We start from the raw sequence: 24,504 nt of genomic DNA, 5'->3' as shown, positions 1-24,504 counted from the left end.
TGTATGAACATTCAAGTAAATTTATGACAATGTTTAAATTTTTTTATTAAATTAAAAATTCTTCATTTTTGCGAGTCAGCTCTAAATTAGACGATGGGGGCAATTGTGAACACAGCAGCTAGGCCTAGGGGCACAAGTGAGCGGTTCTCACAGCCGCTCTCCGTAATATTATTATTAGTGCAGGATATTGTAAGTGTTAAAAAATGAGTAAATATTTATAATTATTATTTTCGTATGATTAGTTTGTACATTTATTCTTATAATTGTTAATAATATTATTAAATAGGTATCTAGAATTTCGAAAAAAAAAATGTATTTTTTCCTAAGAATTCTTAAGTGTTTTACACCACAAACATTTATGCATCACTTTCGTTTTTTTTACTGCCTCAAGTACGTTCACGTTTTAAAAATAAACGCATAGTATTTTTGCATAAAAGTATTTATTAATTTAAAACACAACACGAGATCAGAAATTCCCAAAAGGGGCCAGAAATGAGGATAAAGGGAAAAGTTTTAAAGTTCCTTTTGCTGTTCTTCAAGCCATTATATTCTTTAATATAAATATATTACATATCCATTTTACATTTGTATCTCACTTATTTTATCTAAAGAACCTCCACCACTATCTAAACGGATTTTTGAACATGTCGTTTTGAAATGGATTGCGCTGCGAAACGGCCGCGCCGAATAGTCCCATTCCGTATTTTTCACCGATTAAACAATGCAAAATATTAGACGTTTTTCACTGTATGATATGACAATTAAACTAATAGTCTGAAAAGCAACTATCTGCTGTCTACCATAATATGTCAACTGCAATTAAACACTCTTTTGTTTCAAAGGATTGTTAATGCACATTAGTTACTTTATAAGGTACTACTGGCTTTTAAGTTTAAAAAAATCACTAAACACTATTATTAAATTCACAATCACCTAAACATAACAATCAAAAGCTTTTATTTACATTTATACACTAAAAAGTCGCCCCGTCAAGGTATGATGGCTGAAAATTGCTTTTAATCTTCTACATTTGAGCGAAGCCATTGCCTGTTTGGTGATATTCTGATAGTTGACACTGAAACCCTAATTCCAGTGAATTAACCCTAAACTCCGGTAGGTAACGTTCATTGTTGACCATTTTTTCGTTTCTTCGTCCCCCTGAAATGAGTCTTACCAGTAAAACAGTTAAGTTACCGAATCGCGTTAAGCTTTGTTTGTTTGTTGCCTTTCCCTGCATGTTAAACATTGCCATAACATTTTATCAAATTATCATGCCGTGGCGCGAGTTTCATTGTTGAAACTCACTGGTTACTCGATCATTGGCTATTTTATATATATATATATATATATATATATATATATATATATATAAAGAAACACTATCATATACTGTATTTGTAATCTGGACAAGTCAACCAAAATGAACATCACCACTCAGTTCAACAGGCAGCTCTATAATACTGGTAGACAACAAATTTACTAGCACTATAAGGATTGAACAAGGAAGAATTTTTTTTTTTAAGAACGAAAAATGAAAAAATCCCAAAATACCCTGGGGCCTCATCAGGGGGTACTCCCTAAGGGTACGGAAAAACCATGAGATGTTTCGTGAGTGCTGCAGGCAAAATTGCCTAAAAAAGCAGCACTAGTCCCCGACATCTCGCAAAACTAGCCAAAGGGGTACTGAAAGTCCAGAATATCAGCATGACAAGAAATAAGAACATTGAACCTTTTTACAAACCAAAAATACAAGTTTTATATAAAGAAAATAGAACAATATTTAAACTACAAGATTTATATAAAGAAAATAGAACAATATTTGAACTACAAAAGAACAAAATTCATACCTGAATTCAAAATTAAAAGAAAGAACGTAAAAACAATCAAATTCTAAGAACAGAAAATTGACCTACCGCTAATTCTCCACAAGCTTGCAAATGAAATGTTTCGTAAGATGCTCCGGATATTGGTTTTCAGTTAGGTTTGCAGTTAAAATTCGAATCGCTGTTTTCAGATTTGTTTTATTATTGCATACTTTTTTATAACTAATAATTTGTGAAATGATTATATTTTTGAACAATTTTCTACTGACACAACTGTGAAAATGAATTAAAGAATACACTTTAAAATCAAAATCCTGACGTTTATCATACAAAGCTATACTGGGAACTTTATTAGTTGAATATTGAGATCAAGGAAATTAACTGACTCATCCTTATTTGTTTCTTTCGCCAGTTATTCATTTGGGTAAATTTCTTCATGTAAATTGTAAAATCATTGTTATTAAAATTAATAATGTCATCAATGTATCTAAATGCTTCTATACTGTTGTTTATTAAAAAAATAGATTCATAATAATGCAAAAATAGATTTGCAAATGCACTAGACAAAGATGTGCTCATTGGTATTCCATTGATCTGTCTATAGAAATTGGAACCATTGTGTAAGTAATTCTCAAAAATACAAAATTTAACAAGGTTAATCCAACAGTGTTTTTCTAGATTGATGTGTTTTTCATATTTGTTTTTCGATGTTTTAAAAAGAATTTTTGACACTTAGTTTTGACTTAATTTTTGACAATAGATTAACTATGATCCCACCCCCCCCAAAAGGTGTAAAAGACCCCCTTCGGAACATCCAAATACAGCCAAAAGAGGAGGTGCACAACTAGACCCCACTAGGATACGTACCTAATTTCAACTTTCTAGGACATACCGATTTTGAGTTATGCGAGATACATACGCACATACAAACGTACATACGGACGTCACGAGAAAACTCATCGTCATTGATTCGGGGATCGTCAAAATGGATATTTCGGGTGTCTATACGTTCTTAAGCATATATCAACGTGTGTGGTCGGGTTGAAAAAAAAAAAAACTCAACATTCATTCGGGGGCGAGCAAAATGGAAATTAAGGTCGATTTTTCGGTGAAAATTCTTTCGCGAGTACAATACTTCCCTTTTTCGTAAAAGGAAGTTAAAAGGATGTTCCAGGCTGCCACACAAGTTAAAGAATGAAATCTCCCGACTTTTCCAGGTGGTTTTGCAAAAAATTCCAGGTCATCGGCATCGATCTGCGCTTTGTAATATTAGTGACATAATACAGTGGTCACGAGCAACAACGCGATTTGACTTACTCTAAATGGCTATAACGAGAGTTTTTTTTTTTTTTTTATTTTTTTTTTTACTAGTAGCGAATTTTAGAGTTAACTCGAATTCCTCGCCCACAACACGAAACTTTTCGGAAAGAAGTAGCGCTGCGTAATTATCGGCTTCGTTATTGGCTACTAAATATTGATTTTGGGAATGAATTTTCTTCCCTTTAGTAACATTGACAGCGGAAGTTCCCACACAATACTAGTCTAAACATTGCTTTATTAGTATATGCAAATAACTACTCAACCTTTTTTATTTATTTTTTCATTCTAAATGTGAAAGTTGGTGAAATATAATGGCACCTTAGCTCACTGTTTCATCTAAAGTTTGTGAAGATGAAAAGAAAAAGAAAAAGTTTCTGGTGTTAATTACTTACCTTATAAATACATGTGGGAGGAGTCAGTGCACATTGGTCTACGTTTCTATTTATTTTTTATCTCATCAAAAAATAAATAAAAAAAATAATAAATGATCAGTTTGAAGTTCTACCCCAAATTTCATTACATAATTTTCATCATGCCTTTTTTTTTTTTTTTTGAAAACGTTCAATTTATTTAACTTTTTTTTGTGTGTGTATATATATATATATATAAAGAGGACTTTTTTACCAACGAGCCTCGTACCCGGGGTACGTTGAACCACTTCACCAACATATGTTACAATTTTGCTGATTCGTATCATCCAATATTGTAATTAACTTATTTTCTTTTATGTTTGGGATGAAAAACAAAGATTTAAAATCAATGTAACATATTAAATAAATTTTACTCGATAAAACATTTTAATATTTAATTAAAAATAATTATAAATAACCAAAATTAATGTATAATTATTTTTTGAAGATCAGAAAAAAATGAAATATTTAATATTTATGAGAAAAATAACACATATGAAAGTTAGTAAAAGATGTGTTAAATTATGTCTATGAATCTAACAGTCTGCAAATTCTCAAACAAACCTGAGTTCTCGAAAAATAAGACATATGGTCCCTTTTATGCGCAGTCACAACTGTCAGCATTTGCTAAAAAGGAAAGAAAAAAAAAGCGGCTTTTTTTTTTGTCTCCATTCTATCTTATAAAACGAATCTAACAATGCGATTCATCTATTTTTTAAATCTCTAATCTTACCTAATGTACGATTTCTTTTTTAATATTTAATTTTGCCACTACATGCTGACAAGCTTTTTCTTCGCTTACTACTTATGCTAGAACCATCCTCGTTTTCTCTAGAATCAGCACAGGTTGGATTTATATCAAATTTGCTATTAGTACTATAATTTATACAGTTTTAAATTGTTCTAAAAAAATTTCATTCTTGTGGTTATTAGTGGACCAACGTACTCTTGGTCCTTGGTCTTAAAAATACTATCATTATTTTCATCTTTATGGCAAAAAAATAAAGAAACAGATAGCTGTGAACTAAAAGAACTCACTTTTAGAGAAGGATGCAATTCATTGCTCCAATTTTAATGAAAAATATTTTAAAACATTAAGTTTCAAATTTCGGGTTCTGAAACAAACTTTGTGCCATGTGGTTTCATTATAGTATTTGTAGGAATATAGGGACGATTTGTTGGTAATACATTTGGACAAAAAATATTCATAGTACTAAAATAATCAGTTCGGTCCAATGTGTTCCGTGGACTAACGAACCGTGGTAACTCTATCCACATTCGACCGAAACTAAAACGCATGCCAATGCACTTCAATCTTTATTGAAAATAATGGAATTCGAACCAAAGAATGGAAATATACGTTTAATATACTAACATCTGCAATCATTTTGACAGTAAGTTGTACGTATTCAAAAATGTTCAAAAAAAACTTGTTTTTGAAGGTCTGGTGTTGGAACTGTTCCTGGATCTGGTAGCTTTGAACAACCTCGGCAGACTGAAAATGTTCAACATAAAGTCGCTCATAAGAGATTTCAAGAACAGCAAGCTCAAGTGGATGAAGTAGGCTTTTCCTTTTTGGTGTTCAAGTTTCATATCATATTTACGTTCACAATATGAAAGTGCTCTAAAAAGAAAACTATGAGTATCTTTTTTTTTTTTACTGTAATGCAATGAGGTTGCTTCCTTCAGTCAAAAGTAGTACTTTTTGTCACTGAAATTGATAGAATAAGCAAAAAATATAACATGGACCCAGAAAATACTTTCATTTTCCCAACAGTTATTTTTTAATTAATTTTTTAAAATGTCCGATTTTTGAAACAAGGCGTGGTCCTGATGACGTCACAAATGATGTACTTGCCCCATCTTTCTACCGCGATTCCACGTTATGATAATCAAGAAGCGAATTAAATATACTCTGTGAATGGCAACACAGAATGGCTTTTCATCATTTGTGATGTCATCGGACAAAAGCATAAACATTGAAAGCGCGCCGATTTAAGCAATTTTTTAAAAATATTAAACTTAAACAAATTATTAACCCTGTTTTAACAAAAACTCGGATTAGCGAGGAAATCAAAAATATTTGGTTGGTACAATGTTAAAACTATGGAAACAAAACTCGCTTTTGACGAACAAACCCTCCTTAAAGCAAACAATATTTTTGCAAACATAAATCATGAGGACAAGCGCTGACACGGCCCTTTTTTTTTGGGGGGGGGGGGGGTAGAGGAGCATTTAAAAATTATATATTTGTCAAAGAGAATGTTATATCATTTCCGAGATATACTTCCGAGGATATTGTAGCTGAATGTGAAGACAGAGGAAAAAAATAAAAACTCCTACCATTACGACAAATGCGAAGAATTTAAAATTTAATAGCAGTCAGCATACTTGACTCCTAAAGTGCAGAAAAACTTCAAACTAGTATGTCGAAGCCACAGATGCAAATGACGATGTTTTTCAGACCCCACGTTCCTCAAAAACAATAACAAGAAAGAGACAATAAGACAGTTGAAATCAAATAACCAACTTCTTTGGGACTGTACAGAAAAAAAAAACAGAGCAAGCATTAAAAATAATTGTGATTACTTTCACGAACTCGTTTTTTACGAGCACTCGGTTATAACGAGCAAATATCTCGTTATAAGCGAGTTCGACTGTAATCTTCCATTTACAATCTAATACAGTCTGCCAGAGTTTTTTATGGAATTGGCAAATGTCCAGTTAAGACGAGTTTATTTGAATGAAGGGGAAAAGTAAAAATTTCCGCTCATTGAAATGTGACTGTGCTTGATTTAGAAGCTAACACACGTAGGTTAAACCGGATGTTTGCCTTTCCATCTAATCGGTGGTCAGACTATTTCCTTTCCCTCCATTTTCAAGATTTTCAAGCGCAGAATCTCGATTATCCGGGCTAATTGAGATTGCTACTGCCTCGGATATCTGAAATCTTGGTGAAGAGAATTTTTGTATAAAAATTTGTCTGGATGCCAAATTTTTAAAATGAAAAATGCAATAGAATATATTTAAAACATGAAAATGAACATATAAAAAGTATATTTTACAGTTAAAAAACTAAAATAGAATAATAACTTGTAAAGTCGATTGAATTTTTTTTTCCAATGCCAAGTTAAACATTGAAAGATTCATTTAAAAAAAAAACAAATTTCCAGAAAATATTTTAATTTTCAAATTAAAAATTCATCATTTCATTAGTTTTACATTTTTTTAAAAAGTCTGTTACCTTTATTTAAAAAAATTCCAGAATTTCTGTCAATAGCTGGCTGATAACGCAAAAAAAAGTAGACTTCATTATCAACTCGGTTAACAGAAACCTCGGTTAATCGAAGTTCGATTAATCGAGGTTCGATTAATCGAACTTCGATTCGATTAATCGAGGGTTCGAGGGTTAAGGAGGGTTAAGGAGGTTCGATTAATCGAGGTTCGATTAATCGAGGTTTTACTGTGATTATAAAAACGGTAAACTCTCGACTTTGCGGTTAAATGTGACAGAAAACTATATTGGATAAATAGAAGTTCAGCCACACCGGAGTTCATTCATTACTTATGAACATCTCTACATAGTATAAAATGAAGTCTCCAAAAAGCGTCTGTGTGTTTGAACTCGCAAAACTCGAGAACCACCCGGCCGATTTTGCTGAAATTGTCCTAATTTGTTCCTTTAAGCTCTGAGAAGGTTTGCAGGCCAGTTTGAAAAAAAATTGATGAATAGATCTTTTTTTATTCCAATTTAGGCTCAAGTTTCACGTAAATTCTTGAATATGGGAGTGAAAAATTACTTGCATATATTAAAATTACATATCGTTGGAAGAGTAGAATTTCCCGCGTTCTACGCAATTTGTTTCAATGCTCTAACTTTATTACGGCGGCAGTTACTAGCGTTTTTAGCTTGAATTTTTTTATGCTTAGCTGAAATTTAGGCACTACTTTCCTCATTAAATAAATCAATAAAAAGTAAAAGAATTGTCCCACGGCTCTTTTTTTGACGCCATTCGAAAAAGCGATCCTTTTTACTCCAGATCTAACTCGACCTATGGTCGAAAAATAAACTTTTATCTCGAAAGGAAAAAAAAGTTACAAGCCGTTTTAAATCAAGTTTTAAAAATCTCTATTCCATTCAAATTGCTAACCATTTTCTTTTGCATTTTAATTCCTTAAACTTATTTTATTTTGTGTTTCCATGGTTACGCATTTTAAATCCATCTTTCTGGATTTAATTTCTTAAAAGTATTTTAATATCTGTCGTCATTGTTTGGAAGGGACATAATGATGTTTTTTTTTTATTTTTTACGCTTGATTGTTGAATATAGGTCACTTGACACAAATTTTATTTTCAAAGTGGATCGGGCAAAGCACCTAGTTAAAAATATGTTGCATGTTTTAAGATAAATTTAATGCATCTACTAGGACTCGACCGATGCATCGGCCTGGCCGATGCATCGGAGCCGATGGTTCAACAATTTATCCATCGGCATCGGCGGCCGATGCTAACTTGCAGGAAACATCGGCCCATCGGCCTTAAAAAACATCGAAAAGCCGATGGAATTGGCCGATGTTTTCGAAAAAAAAAAAAAAGCCCTTTGATGTTTTACTTTTTTAATGCAAAGTAAAGGGAGTTATTTTTTTCATATAAAATTATTTACTTAAATTTCAGTATGACTTTCTATTTTAGTCCCCTTTGAAAGAGTTTTTAATACTGCATTCAGGTACCAAACAAGTTAATTATTGCTTTGTTTCTTGCAGCTGGATGTACGTATGTATCTCTCATAAGTCATAACTCAAAAATGCTAAGCTGTAGATGGCTAAATTTTCGCCTGTGGGAAGTGCGCACGTTCCAATTGTGACCTTCCCTTTTTGTTTTCGATCGGATGTTCTAAAAAGCCTATTAACTGATTTTTTGTGGCTATTAATTACTTATTTCAATGCAAAACTAATATAGTGTCTCAGACTGACGATCATTTGGTGATATATTGCCGAATTGGAGACTATGGAAACAAATATGAGATGGCAAAACCAGTTTTTGTGTCATTTTTTTAGATTCCCGTTGAGCCGACGGTAATTTTTAATTTTTCGATATTTGTAATATGAATCACAGTAATGCAGTCTTTTCTGTATCGCTTCAGCGGAGTTACAAGTTTGAGGCCCGTCGAAATACATTATGGGGCCCTATTTCTCTATCACACAAGTTGTAAAACATTTATCATAAGCAGTTTTGTAACTCCTACGGTGCCCCTATGGTTATGGGGCCTCTCGCGCAATTGCAACATTTGCTATATTTTAAATCCGCCACTGCACGTCAAAACAAACTCGGGTGCAAGTTTTGAAAGGGTTTTTCCGTTCAATGTTTATGCTTATTTTGAAGTCTTATTTTTTGAATTTCCGAGAACACTTGCGTGCTCCTCCTTCTACTCCCTCAATTTCTGAAATTAAACTCTAGTTGTACTTCTGAGTTGTTTAAAACTAACACCATTCATAAAATTAGAGATTTTTTAAAAAAAACTTTATCTATTGTTTACAAGGAATTTAGAGCATTAATGTAAGAAATTGTTTAAAGACGTTTTGAATGGTGACATAATTCGGAAATCGAAGGGACTATTTAATTTTTTCTTCGGAAGTGCTGAAATAGATTCAGAAACTCTTCCGAGACGTTGGTTTTAGCGGTTCTTTACTAAAAAATTTAGGCCGAGGTTGGAGCCGAAGTGTGAATTACTCCAAAACCAGAGAGTGACCCCTTCCCTAACCCTCTCTCGAGGTTTCAAGCATTTCTTAAATATTAAGCAATTATTTATTTTAGTGAAGAAATGTCATTTTGCACCTATTTCTCATACTTGTTTCACCTATATTTCGTAATGCGCCATCTTTTTTGCATCATTAATAGCGATCGATTTTTTTTTTGTTGTAAGTAACTATTTTTATGTATTTATATAAAATCAACGAATAAGTTATTTTCGTTTTTTACAGAAAAGTTTCAAGGATTTTCTTTTATGCAATTTTTTAAATTTCAGAAAATTATTGTTAAATTGAAAAATTTAATTTGAACTTATTTGTTAAGCTTCAGAAAAGAGTAAACAATCAAATTTTCAATATTATGTGTGCAAACATCAGATCAAGTAGTATATGTATTCAGTTATTAACTTGGTGTAAATATTGAGTTTGTTTATTGTAGCTGCGTTTTAAAAACATCGCTCTTTTCATGGCTATTTTTTTCAGCAAAATTTATGTCACTGTTATGACTTTTATGAAAAATGCAAACTTTTCTATTCATAAATTTTAAATAAGTATAAAAATATTCCTATTATGATTAAATATTGAACTTTATCTGTTACTTTTTTTGTTTAATTTGATGAGTAAAAAATGTCTACGTGCAATCTTTCCACTTTAATTGCGTACTTTGTTAACGGTTTCATAGTTTTATTCTTATTTTTTTAATGATTAATCAACATAATTTAATATTTTTTAACTATGTTTAATGTACCTAAATCCATACATTAGTACAATATTACTGAAATCTTAGTAAATATTCAATTAAAAAACAAACAAACAAATCAATTGGTTACTAAACAATCTCTTTGTTTTTCTTCCTTTTTTTTTATTTTTAGCTGTTGTTCTTTCTCTTTCATCATACAGCAGTAAAAAAGGAGAAGCATAGCTACACCCTATAAAGTATAAAGATTGTACATAGTACGATCCAAAAGTTCGGGGACAAGCTGTATAAAACCTTACCCAGAATAGTTCACATTACCGAAGCACATCCACCTTCAAAAGGTTACCTTGAGGGACTATGTACTTCTGCCAGTGTTCATATAACTTTTGGAAGCACTCCTGGAAGCCATTTTTCGATTAGTCTTCTATAATGCAGCTTTATCTTCTCCTGACGGAAGAAAGCGGCGTCCATGCAAATGTTTTTTTGCTGGGAACAGGTAAAAAGTCACACGGAGCTCAGTCCGACGAAACGTTATTTGTTTGTCATATCAGAGTATTGACCAATCGAACCGTGCATCCTCAACATGAAAGTCGCCTTCTTCCCCACGATGAAGTTAAAGCAGCAGCGCAAGATGCCTTACAGGAGGTTGCGAAAAATGTCTTTCAGAGTGCTTCTAAAAGCTATACGAACGTTGGCAGAAGTGCATAGTCGTTCGAGGCGACTATTTTGTAGATAGATGTGCTTCGGTAATGTGAACTATTCAGGGTAAGGTTTTATACAACTTGTCCTCGAACTTTTAAATCATACTACGTACGTATGAGTTTTCAACTTACTATTTCATAACGTTTTTGAGTGACACAAGTTTACGCACATGAAGAGATCACAAGAGAATTTGCGATAATTAACTGAGGAGACATTCAAAATGGATATTTCGGTCATCTATATGTTCTTAAGTACATATGCATATACAGATGTGCCGAAAAATCTTGTGAAGATTAAATTGGGTGATCGTAAAACAGAAATTTAGGCCAAAATCTGATTTTTTTTTTTTTTTTTTTGTGATTGCAATTCCTTATTCGTAGAAAGGAAATAAAGTGAAATGAATCAAAGATCCTTTAAATCCCTGATAATTTTATCAATTTATTTCTGTTTGATTTTTTTTTTTTTTTTTTTTTGCCATCGGCCAACGGCATCGGCCATCGGCCATCGGCAATCGGCCATTTAAAGGAAAACTATCGGCCATCGGCTATCCTTGAACAATCGGCCAACAATCGGCATCGGCTCATCGGCCAAAAAATGCCATCGGTCGAGCCCTAGTATCTACTCCATACAGTTGAAAAATAAGCTATATTAACGTAAAACGTAAGCCTAATTCGCGAAACTGAATGATTAAATTTCATTTTACTGTTAATTGATACAGTCAAACTCGCTTATAACGAGCTCAAAGGAACCGCGATTTTTGCTCGTTATAACCGAGTGCTTGTAAAAAACGAAGTTGAAGAAAGCCATAAAAATTCATCATAGTTGCTTTTTTACTCCTTCCTTTTAATCACTATGTTAGTTACTTTGCTTTGAACTGTTCTGAATGTCTCTTTCTTATGTCATTGCTTTTGAGGAAGATACATATACACACACAAGTGTGATTTTTAAATGTTTCTTTACACCACAAACGAGCTGATGTGCGCGTCACATGACTTCCTTTTACTCCAATTTAATGTCATTTTCCCATTATTGGCAATTTTAATGTGATTCAATAGTTTACTCTCTAAATATCACCAACAGTGGCCAAATTGAAACCAGATTATAAAAATAAAAAAAAATCGCCAAATTTGTCGCAACTTGACGACCAAAAGACTGGCGATATATCGCCAAGTGTCCGCCAAATTATAACACCACTTGAGTTTACATCGAAATTAACAATGATTTCCCTCCAAAAAGGGGCAAAAGACCCCTTATAAACATCCGAATGCAACCAAAAAGGAAGCTGCACAACTAGACTCCACTAGGAGACAACGTACCAAATTTAAACTTTCTAGGACATACCGTTTTTGAGTTATGCAAGATATATACGCACATACAGACGTCACGAGAAAATTCGTTGTAATTAACTCGGGGATCGTCAAAATGGATATTTCGGGTGTCTGTACGTTCCTAGGCATATATCCACGTGTGATCGAATCGAAAAAAAAAAAAAAACCCCAAAATTCATTGGGGGGGTGAGCAAAATAGAAATTAAGGCCGATTTTTGAGTGAAAATTTTTTCGCGAATACAATACTTCCTTTTTTTGTAAAAGGAAGTAAAAAGTGCTGTCATCGCTTGTTCTCAGTATTGATGATTTATCATCAACTTTGGTTAACTTTGGAATGTTAAAGAAATTTATTAAAAACGGCTAAGCTGAGCTGGAAGTCAATACAAATTTTATTATTCGCAAAAATATTGCTCGATTTAAGTGGGGTTTGCTCGTTAAAAGCGAGTTATGCTCCCATATACTTCACATTGTACCAACCAAGTATTTTTGGTTTCCTCGCTAAATCCGGGTTCTCATTAAATCAGGTCTCGCTATAAGCAAGTTCGACTGTACTAGTATTTAAATTACGCGGTTCGTTCGCATTTTGCATTGATGAAAATATATATTTCATGCCAGAAATTCCCATTTCAACAAAACTTGAGCACAAGGTAGTTAGCGCACTGCTGCTTCCAACTTTCTTCATTTTCTTACCTGACCTGATAGTACACATGTTGGACAGTCAGTAGTTTACTCAACATTTATACTCCATTTCAGAGTTTTTGATTATATTGCAAGTGTTGGTAATTGATCATCCCCAGAAGGATTCCTGCCCCCCCCCGCCCCTTCCCGCCCTAAATTTTAGGTGTTTAATTGCGGTGGAAAGCATGATGAAATGAATAAAATTTAAGAATTTCACTAGATCAATACTTCGTTAATTGTTCACAAAAAATCGATATATTTCAGTGGACTGCAAGAAAAATTCATAAGAATATGCTCAAAATACTCGAACAAAACCTCAAGATATATTTCACACTGCATTTAGAATGAATAAAAACACAAAAGTAATATCTGCACCAGTTTTTTTTTTTTTTTAATTTTAGCTTGGAAGAAATTCAATTCAGTGGCATTATAATCATCAATATTATTAAAAGACATTCTTTTAAAATTTTGCTAAATTGGTTTTAATCAGTCTTCCTCTTTCTCAAGGTTTTAGGCCCCATTTTTAACCAAAAATAAAAGGAGTCAACTCACCTTCGCTGATGCACAAAACTCCGACTCCGTCAAATAAATGATGATGATGAACATAAATGAATCAGTACACATTTCACTCAATCAATATTTAGTTATGGTTCGCAAAATTTTTTTTTTCTTTCAACAGATTGTATGATACAGTACATAAAAATTCATTCAAAATACATAAACAGCGAAAAAAAAAAAAAAAAAAAAAAAACTCGAGAAATTTCACACTTTACTAAGAATGAATCAAAACAGTTCACAAATGAATTAGAACGCGAGAATGATAAAATAATATTAGCTGTTGCCACAACTTATTCACATAAATTAAAAACATGGAGTTACATTTTCAGTTTTATTTTATTTCTTGGATTTTAATCCAGTAATTCGAAACGCCAATAAACTATAGAGGGCGCTGCAGCCACTGTTTAATGGCGGATGAAAAAGGTAAAACAAACAGATGCCGTATCTTATAACTTGTTTTGACGCTTAGTGACTCATAATAATTTTTCATCGTATTTGTGGGAAGCTTTCTTTTCTATTCTTCCGAAATTACATTACATCATAAATTGTCTGAAGCCTGTAATTTACTCCAAAGAAAACACGTGGACTGGAATGTTTTACCTTTTTCTTTAGTGTTGTTAATCACCGCAAGGTAGCGCATTCGAGCTCTGGAATTGCGAATAAAATTTACACAAATTAAATTACACCGCACAATAAGCAAATTAAAGCGACGCCATTTTTTTTCTTCTCGCTACACGAAAGCAAATTGATTTATGTCAAATGTTAATAAATAAACTCTAACAAAAGAACATTATATTTTACAGATTCGTTTAAAAATATATTTTTTATATATTTTTTTTTCTGAGCAATCAAGAAGATTGCTTATTTGCAACCCTAGCGCTCGAATACGCTACCTTGCAGTGATTTATAAAATTACTGAAAAAGATAAAACATTGCGTTCCACGTGTGTTTGTTTAGGTAAACATAGGCAGTTTGTATCGAGTATTAACGCATTCGGTGTGTCTTAGATTGCTTTCATCAACAGAAATTGTTGTCCCTTAATGGGACAAAACAAAATTTCCATTATATTCCCCCTAAAAAAGTGAGTTGATTGTCGTAAATAGCGAAAGTGTGAACATAAGAAAACTCTGGATTAACGAACTTCGCATTGGCATGCAATTAACAACAAATATGCTCATCTGTTCGAAGCATTTTTTTTATTTTTCTTTTTGAAAGAGAATAAAGTTTTACCAGTTTTTTTTTTTTTTTTGAGCAATCACATTGCTTATTGTTCTTACTTGACTGTTTTGAATTTCCATGATTTTATCCCCCCCCCCGCCTTCCTTTGCAGCACCACCGTCGACGGTCCCTTCCGATGCTGCTCCTCTAGCGAAAACCGTCTCCAGGTTGCGCCCATATCCTACACACACACGCATACATACACACACCTACCCACAAACACATACATACACACATCTACCCACAAACACATACATAGCACACACACATACATAGCACACACACATACATAACACACACATAAGCATACATAACACACACATAAGCATACATAACACACACACATACACATACATAACACACACACACATGCACACACTTACACACTCATGCCTGCACACAGACATAAACACACACACTCGTGATTGCGAAAAACATAATTTGAATTCAAGATGTCAAAATTCAAATTATTATTTGATTTATTCATTTATTTATTTATTTATTTATTTATTTATTTTTTGAGCAATCACATTGCCTATTGTTCTCACTTGACGGTTTTGAATTCCTATGATTTTATCCCCCCCCCCCGGCATCCTCTGCAGCACCGCCGTCAACCGGCTTCTCCCGATGCTGCTCCTCTACGAAAACCATCTCCTGGTTACGTCCATATCCTACACACACACGCATACATACACACACCTACATACACGCACGCACATACCCACACACTCATGCCTCCACACAGACACAAACACACACGCCTACTCACATATACACATGCATACACACACATATACCCACGTACACACACATACCCACACACACACAAACTCGTGATTGCGAAAAACATAATTTGAATTCAAGATGTCAGTATTCAAATTATTATTGCTGTTGTTTATTTTTATTTTTATTTATTTACTTTGTTGTTATTATTATTTTTTAATTGTTTTGTGTGAATTTGTATCAGTATGCTTTTTATATTTTTTTGAATTTAATGCTCGAAAGGAGGATTTGATAACATTACCTGAATTATAAGGACTTTTATCTCCGAATTTAAGAATAATCAATTTACTAAACCTTATTTTATTGCAGCATTTAGTTGGAATGGAGTATACAAAATATATCCTTGAAAAATATTATCGCAGAACGGAATGAAAAATGTTTAATCAAAAAAGAAAGTTTAGAATTTGAACTAGCAAAAACAAAAACTGATAATTTTAATCGCCCAAATAGTGCGCCAGATTTACTGTTACTTACATACAGAATTCGATAAGCTTAACGAAATGGTGCATGGAAGATCAATTAAAAAGAAATCTATCACCATATATCCGTGAGAATTTTATTGATGATTTGCATAGCAAAACAGAATTAAATCATTTATTTCAGAAATTGAAATATACGGAACAGAAAAAATTAAAATTAACTGATTCATCAATTTAAGAAATAGCTCGGCTACAACTGTAAAACAATTAGCGCTAGCCAAACAAAGCAAGGAAATATCATCTTCTTCTTTTGATAAACAACCGCATTATCATATAATTAAATGATATAGTATCAAATGTTATTCTTTCAGTCTTATTGAAACAGTAAAAATGAAGTTCCATCAAGAATTGATAAATATCGAATTCAATATCGTGGACATGGCTGCTTGAGAACTACGAACTACGGGATTTGCATTGATTTGTAACGTTTAGTAATGCTTCTTGATTTCTCATTTCTTTTTACGTGGGCCAGAAAATCCACAAGACTTAAAAAATTAATTTCAAAAGAATATAACGAAAAAATCATACATACAAACAAAAATTTCTAGGCTTGTTAGCATTTTATACGCTACCGCATGCGATTGTTTTACCTTTTTCATCCTCCATTAGACGGTGGCTGCAGTGCCCCCTATAGTTTATCGGAGAGAGAGAGTTGCGAATTCATCTCACTTCGATTTCAGACAGTGTAAGGAATAAACTATTATATTTGTGATTGGTTGGACGAATCACATGACTTAGAATTGAATAATCTTTCACAATCACAAGACTTCTTTCAACTTAATTGAATATCTGGTGTACCGATGACCTTTGTTTTTGTGCTAAAATTCATCGTAAATTTAATTCTTTTTTTTTTGTGTGTGTAAAAAATTTAAAATTCTAACAAAAACTTCAATGCTTGAATAATAATGATAATAAGTATCTTTCAAACTTTAACACAGGAAAAAATGTGCTGTTTTTTCTGTGTCATTACAGCAAAGGTCAACTTCCGTCTATATAATATCTTTTCACCATAAAATACTACATGATACATCAAAAAAAGTTGCAGAATTTCGATCTATCGACGGATCTAAGTTTACAAAATTCCTCAATTTTTTCTGCAGTTATTTTTAAATGAAATCACACATTTATAACAAAAGCACCACTTATCCAAAAATTACTTGTTGTCACGTCCTTTTATTTTCTGGAAATACTAAAAGGGGAGAGGGGACTGCATGGCTCTGAGGTAGAAGTTCACTTCGAATGCCGGAGGTCGTGGGTTCGATTCTCGCCGGAGCAATGGGTGTTATTTTCTCTCTTTGTGCGTCTCATCGTTCTTGTGTTATTCTTATACGTTAATGAAGAAGTTCAACTTCTCGAGGCAATGGCACCTCATATTTTCGTAATGATCACTATGACACGACAACCAGGGCTACGGAGACGAAGGGATAATGATCGACTCCAACTCCGGGGATTTTTAAGATTTCGACTCCGACACCGACTCTATTACCCCAGAGTCAGTCCGACTGCAGCAGCGGTACTGTTATAGACTCTGGAGAAAATGACTGACTCCGACTACGACTCTTAGCGTTTTTAACCTTCGATTGCCGACCATGACTCCTTTATCCCAAAATCTGTCCGACTCTGACTACGCAGCAGTAGCAGAGTTGAGGACTCTGAATAAAATGACCGACTCCGACTCTCAGAATTTTAAACCTTCGACTCCCGACTCCGACTCCTTTATCCCAAAATCAGTCCGATCCCGGCGACAACAACCACAGCGGCTCACAGGAGCAAAAGAGGTAGTGTCAGAGTTGCGCAATAAACTGCTGCGAAAAATATAGTCTTACGTCAATCCACAAACTGGTAACAGTATTTAATTTGAGGATAAATTTTAAATCTGAAAAGTTAAACTTAAGTAGAAGTAAAAATATAACTTTTAAACAATTCCTGATTGAGAAAACTTTAATTAGTTAGAAACGAATTCATTTTTTTATTTATTTCTTTATTTATTTTTTAGGTCACAGGCATTTTGAAGAAAAATGTAGACCTTATTTTGCAAAGGGATGAAAAATTAACAGATTTAGATGACAGAGCAGGTAAACACGATGTTTCCAATTTATTTATCAGCCGTGAATTTATTCAAACGACTGAGATCTTTTTAAAAGAGTTTTTCGAAGTTGTTTCTGATTGCTGATGCAGAAAAAATACATTATTGACTTCTGTTATTTTTTTGTTAATTTTTAAGATGCATTGCAAGATGAAGCTTCTGAATTCGGCAAACAGGCTGGAAAATTAAAGCGTAAATATTGGTGGAAAAACTGTAAAGTAAGTAATGCCTAATTACATATAAGCGTAATATGTGTTTTAAATTAAAAATAGTCATTGAAACGTAAAAAATATCCATAAAAATCTGGTATACAGCCCTGGTATATTTTCCCGTAAGAAAACCGGTAATCCGGTGTATGTATAAGAGTTTCAAAATTTGCATCCATGTTGGGTGCACCTGTCTAATGCACCAATTTTTCCTATTCCATTTCTTTTATTTTTGAAGCGTAAATATCTGAATGATAAAAAGGTGTAGGTTTGAAAGAATCTTCGAACTATATTCAAACCGTATAAAGAAAGTCCTTTCCACAGGTTTGATGTTTGAGGCAGTGAGAAGAGCAAAGATATGTGAGTGGATATTTTCAAGTTTTGTGTGAGTAAAACGCGTTTAAAGATAACGTTCTACGTAGGCTTTCATTGATTTTTTTTTCTAAATCAGGCTGTACAGCAGCACCTACCAGGGCTAGTAGTACCATATCTTACCCCAAGAAAGAGAAGTTCCCCTGCTATTTGAACTGATTATCTACATTTTTTTTTCTTTTTTTAATTTTGCCATTTACATTGCTTTGCTTGCCTTACACTGCCTCATTTGGTATTTTGGTTGTAACTGATTTGGGCCCAGATCCATGGCGCACTACTAGCTATGCTACTATGGGCAAGGGCCGTGTCCAAGGGGAGGGTTTTAGGGGTTAGACCCCTCCCATTGAAGAAAAAATAATAAAAATCCAAATGAAGAAAAGTGCAGGTTTGACTTAAAATTAACTTTTATGTTGAAGTTTGTGTAGAACATTTTTTTTCCTCAAACATTCCCTTTGAAGTTTCCCGGTAATTTGGAATTTCCCCCTCTTTGTCGACTACACTCATATTTTGGAAAAACAATGATGGAGGAACCGTAGAATTAAATGGGCAGTTAATGCAAAGCATTCGCTGCGTTTAATATTGCTCATAAGGAGGTTATGATGATTTGGACGTTTCACAAAAATTGTTGCCGCTATGAAGGTGCATAGTACTTGTGTTTGGTAATGTAATTTGTATACACAACGAATCCATTCCTATTTAGTTTGTTAAGCATTATCCTAGAATATAAAATAAAAGACATATCGTCGCCTCAGAGCAACAGTAAGATATCTTGGCATTGTTTCTGGGATTAACTGGGGGCAACCTTACTGTTGCTCTGGGGCGACGATATGTTATAAAAGAATTCGCAAAATGTTTTTAGTACTTCTTGCAATAAACCGTACAGTAAACATAACAATATTTGAGTCTGAACAAGCAGTAAAATGAATGAATAATGAAGTTACTAGCGCAGTCAGAATTTACTTTCTAGGAGTTGGGCTTCATAACGATCCTTACATGTACAGTAGAACCTCGTTTCTTTGGATTAACTTGTACCAAAGACAGTCCAAATAATCGAAAATCAGGATGATATGCAAAAATATTCTTAAACGAGCAACTTATCTTTTAATACTGCAAAAAGCAAAGCTTTCCAAAAACAACTGCATTGTATTGTTTTCCGCAAATACTTTATCATTTATAGTTCAGTTGCTGTCGGTCTGACGCTTCAAAGTACGCCATATTGTTTGTTAAATTAGAACTGTACTTTATTGTACGTTCTATGCAAGAGTTGTTGTTTAATGAAAACAAAAACTGAATATTTTGTTTCGTTCTTGCAATCATAATTTTAAATTATTATTCAAGTATACAGTACTGGCCAGAATGGATGACTCACCTCAAAAAACTGTGATATCTATGAATGCACAAGAATAATTGAATTTTACTAAATGTTTATTTTATGGAAGTTATTAATTTTATTATATAAGCACATTATACATAAATAATTGAGAAAAGGTTCAATATTTGGTGTGGAAACCTTTTTTTTTTCAATACAGCTTGGATACGATTAGGCATGGAAAAACATAATTTTTTGCAATAGTCTGGTGTAATTTCTGTAATTCGCACTTGTTTTATAGTTTCTATTGAGTACAAAAGTGAGGTGGGGTTACGCTCAGCAAATTTGCGCTTTAAAATTACCCAGCAGTTCTCGATTGGGTTTAGATCTGGGAAATTTCTTGGCCACAGCCTAAGGATCTCAAACCCCTTTTTTGCAATACATGTCGTAACAGATTTAGTATGGTGGCAAGGGGCTCCATCTTGTTGGAAGTGTGTACTCTGGTTGATATTCATAAACATTGGTAACTTCTCTTTTAGCAGATCGAGATAAACAGTTCCATTAATTAATTGATGTTCCTTCAGGCATGAACCACAATTCACATCTTCCCTTTTGGCAAATGGCTCCTCAGATTGCAGCATTTTTAACTGTGGGAATACTGTAGAATTGACAGTCTTTTTTTATTGGGAGGTCGTCGTATGTTTCTATAAAATGCATAATACTGCGATACTTGAGTCTCGTCAGAAAACATCGCATGTTTCCATTGCTCCGCAATCCATCCCTGATAACTTTTACAAAATTTCAGTCGGTCAGCAATGTTTTTGAGAGACAATTTAGGCTTCTTAGTAGGCTTGTAGGACTTTAAATTGGCATTGAATAGCCTCCTGCAGATTGTCCTTTGGCTAGGGACAATATTATCTTTTGGGTAAACCAGCTTGGATTGCTTCCGCTGAATTTTTGTGTGACTTCTTCGGGGCCAAAATTATGGAATCATCAATGCGCTTGCTTGTGCTCTTGTGACGACCTTTTGGCTTTGAATATCCATAATTTCCGTTTTGAAATTACTTATAGATTTGTAAACTGTCTTTTATGCCAATTGTAAGAGGGCAGCACTTCCTCGAGCACTTTTACCTTCTTTGCTCAGAATCTTTATTGTGCATGCATTTGGCGTAAAATTCTTCTACTGTGCATTTTGATATTATTTTACCCTTCTGCAAAAATTTATGCGTCAATACACGGCGAGCAGATCTAATAAACTACCCAAATGCCAAGCAGGAGCACCATCACTTTCACAGTCGGTCAAAACAAACGTCTGGCGCCAATACGTTAGTATGAATAGGAAAAAACAAGTGAGTCATCCATTCTGGCCAGTATTGTATATATATATTTTTAACTCTACAAATTTGATCCGTATTTACCGGAAATCCGGGTAAATGGGGGCCAGATAAACGAAGCTCTACTAATAAAGAACAATTGGTAGAATTGGTAATAATACTTAAAATTAAATTTTTTGGGAATTTGAAACCCCTCCCTCATCTCTCCTACGTCCATTAAACAGAAATGAATTATTTGACACACTGTTGTGCTATCCTGACAATGCAAACAAGAATGAAAAAACATTGAAACCCAAGCCTCTCCTTTTATGAATTTCTAGACACGGGCTTGCCGGGCTGTGTATTAGATGTATACCTTAGCGTTGTATTGTTTCTGCGGAAGATTTTCCTGCACTAAAACGTTGTACCTAAAATCATGAGTGCCCGTTAAACCGCATGTCAATTAAAAAAGTGTGTGTGTGTACCGCGCATATACATCTTAAAGTTTCCAGATATTTTTAAATGAAATCATGATTACTGCGTAACTTTAATGCATTCAGCTTGAATTCATTAACTGACGCAAATAAGAATATTTCGTAACGTTTTCTTCTAATCACTGAATAAGATTTGCCAAATATCACTCTTTTTTTTTTTTTTTTTTAATTAATGTTTCTTTTTCAGATGCTTGCGATTCTCATAGGCATTTGTATTGTAGTCATCGTTATTATTTTAGGTGAGTGTAAAAATTTTATATTATTTGTTGATTTAAACTCTCGTTTTGTCTTTTGATTTCATTTTCATTCATTTATTCCACATGAGACTTATTAGCAGGAAGAAATTTAATTTTTAATGACTGCAAATGTTTTTTTTTTTTTAATTTCCTTTAAGAGAGATCGAGATCCTAGTTTCATTTAGAATATAAACTGTGAAAAGATAAGTTTATTGAATTCAGAAAATCGTGACTTCTTTGAACCTGATAAAACTCACCTCTCGCACGAAAGATATTTATATTCTAATACCCAGGGCCTAATTGCGCAAAAGGCTATGGAAGCTTGAGTTTCCCACGACAATTTTGAGGGGGCCCAAAAAAAAGTGATCAACTTGAACTAAAAATTCCTTTTTCCGTTTTTAAAATGCATTTTAAAGCAAACGCAAATTTTAAGACTGGTTCAATGAAATTTTTTAAATAGAATTTTAAAAAATGAGGGTAAATTGTGGCAAATTTCATAAAATATGGTCCACACAATCGTTTTCCAACTGCAACATTCGGCTCAAGTTTGTCAATAATATAAGATGTCGTCGAACATTGCCTGGTAGTCTGGTTATGGCAACAAGACAGAAATTTCAGATATATATTGTGTAACTTTATGTAAAGTTTTGTGTAATAATGGTGTATACATTATAGCGTTAAGTGTGGGGGGTTTGGGATTTGAAAAAGAAATTAAAATTTTGTGATTTTTTTAAAATGAAGTTACATAGTGGTATGCAAAAGTGTTCGTTTAGATTCTCACCTGTAACCTCGTTTTAACTTTTCAAGTTTGCAGTATAATACACCTGATTGCTGACAAATTAAACGAACTGCTCAAGAGAAAACGAACAATGCTTTAAGCTCCAAGTTTTTGGGAATATTGTTCTACAACTGATAAAATGGAAGTTTAAATTTCTGGTTTTTAGGCGGAAGTAGATCTGTCTGTTATTTGCTGAGGGTCTAGCTTCTTCTTCACAAGTTTTAATCACGTTATAAATTAAGTGCTTGCTTAATTATATTCCAAAACAATTCATTCCTGGAATAATGGGGTCGTTTCCAAAATTTTTAACGGTTTTTTTTTTTCTGAAAGGGCATGCTTAAAAACACAGGATCTGACCATTTTTTAAGTAATTTGACGAAGTTTAATATTTAAAAAAATATTTTTTAATCGATGCGCTTTGATTGCTTACGCTTCTGCCGATGACATCACAAATGATGAAATGCCATTCACAGAGCATAATATTTAATTCGCATCTTTACTCACATGAGTTGGCAACGATATGGTTGATAGCAAGCGTAGAGCGCAATTTAATTCGCTTCTTGATTATCGTAACGTGGAAACACGGTAGAAAGATGCGCCAAAGTAAATCATTTGTGACGTCATAAAGACCACGTCTTATTTTCAAAATCGGACATTTAAAAAAATTAATTAACAGTTAAGCTTTGCGGAGATAAAAGTTTTTTTTTTTTTCCTCGCTCCATGTTTTTTTTTTTTTTTTTTTTGCTTATTTTATCAATTTCAGTGACTAAAAGTAGTACTTTTGACTGAAAGAAACAACCCCATTTCAGCCATTTTGCTCTTTCCAGAGTGTTCTGTTTATAAAACCAATCCACAAATCTCAGAAAGACATTTTTGTATCAAAAGAATTAAGAATGTTCTTTTCCCCTGCTGGACCATATCATTTCTCTTTTGTTGGCCGCTTGCCGATTGAATTAGATTTTGTTGAGAGACCGTAAGTCAACACGCCTTTTAACAGAAAGCGATTCAATTCTAAAAGCCGGGCAGTGTCGGACAACAGTGCATGCGTAGTTTTCATATTACTTAAGAAAATTTTCGTCACATCCTTGTCCTTTTAATTTTAGCCCTGCAAAATAATCCATACCATTACCATTAAGCAAGGATGGATCCAGAAAATGTTCAGCACTGTTTTTTATTCTTTACACTTAGAACTTCAATTTCTAAAAGCTTTCGAAGAAGTGTATTGAACTCCATCGCTTACCCTTATGTGATCAAAGGTGTCCCATAATTGTGTTTCTTTCGAAAATATCCAGGGTGAGTCTTTGAAACTATCACACATATCACTAATATCGTCTAAGATCGTCTAAAATTGAGATTTTGAAACTTCAATTTTGGAAAACTTCTCTCGAAAAAGTTCTGGTCCCTACCCCCAGAGTAACAAGAAATGGGCTACGATTGCATTTTCAAGATCCCGAAGAAGAAGAGCTCCTTTTCTTCCAACCAATTCGACTTTTTTCAAATTTGAATACCAAAAATATACACGAAGAAAGTTCCTGTTTCTCAGCTCAAGGAGGGGGCGATCGCCCCCATCGCCCCTTCCTTGTATCCGTCCTTGCCATTAAGATTCCTAAATTGTCTTTCTTTTTTTCCCCCCTAGTGTGGGCTGTGTCAGAAGAAGAGAAGTGAAGATGATAACATATCTAATGAATATGGATAGGAGTTTTGTATAATATCGCCTTCATCTCCGTGTAATTTGTGTGCCAAAACCTCAATGTGTCTATTCTATAAGTGTACTTCAGTGGTGAACCTCTTTTCTATTTCATTCATATACATGCAAATATTTACATAAATACATACATATATTTCTATCCGTCATGTATAATCTGTGATAGATATTTTATTTATATTTGATGATGTTCATTGTGTGTTTGTTTACATAGATATTTCAATTATTTCTTTTGTGTAAATGCATATTGTTGTAAGTGAA

General features: G+C 33.4%; 1 protein-coding gene across 1 annotated transcript; it reads left to right on the top strand.

The window, feature by feature from the left end:
• The first annotated feature begins 93 nt into the window (after window positions 1-93).
• Window positions 94-24,504, top strand: LOC129222996 (vesicle-associated membrane protein 3-like). Its single transcript, XM_054857560.1, has 6 exons — window positions 94-143; window positions 4,996-5,113; window positions 17,741-17,819; window positions 17,969-18,048; window positions 21,712-21,763; window positions 24,175-24,504. Exons 1-6 carry the CDS (start codon window positions 94-96, stop codon window positions 24,201-24,203), a joined length of 408 nt encoding a protein of 135 aa, XP_054713535.1. The 3' UTR covers window positions 24,204-24,504.

This window comes from Uloborus diversus, chromosome 5, assembly GCF_026930045.1.
Source record: "Uloborus diversus isolate 005 chromosome 5, Udiv.v.3.1, whole genome shotgun sequence".
Lineage (NCBI taxonomy): Eukaryota > Metazoa > Arthropoda > Arachnida > Araneae > Uloboridae > Uloborus > Uloborus diversus.
The sequence above is the reverse complement of the archived record's forward strand: the minus strand, read 5'-3'. Positions and strand labels throughout refer to the sequence as shown.

Coding starts and splice junctions, on each gene's coding strand:
- LOC129222996 (XM_054857560.1), top strand. CDS start 94: ATGGGGGCAATTGTGAACACAGCAGCTAGGCCTAGGGGCACAAGTGAG. Junction 17,820..17,968: donor AGATTTAGATGACAGAGCAG/GTAAACACGATG, acceptor TTAATTTTTAAG/ATGCATTGCAAGATGAAGCT. Junction 18,049..21,711: donor ATTGGTGGAAAAACTGTAAA/GTAAGTAATGCC, acceptor TTTCTTTTTCAG/ATGCTTGCGATTCTCATAGG.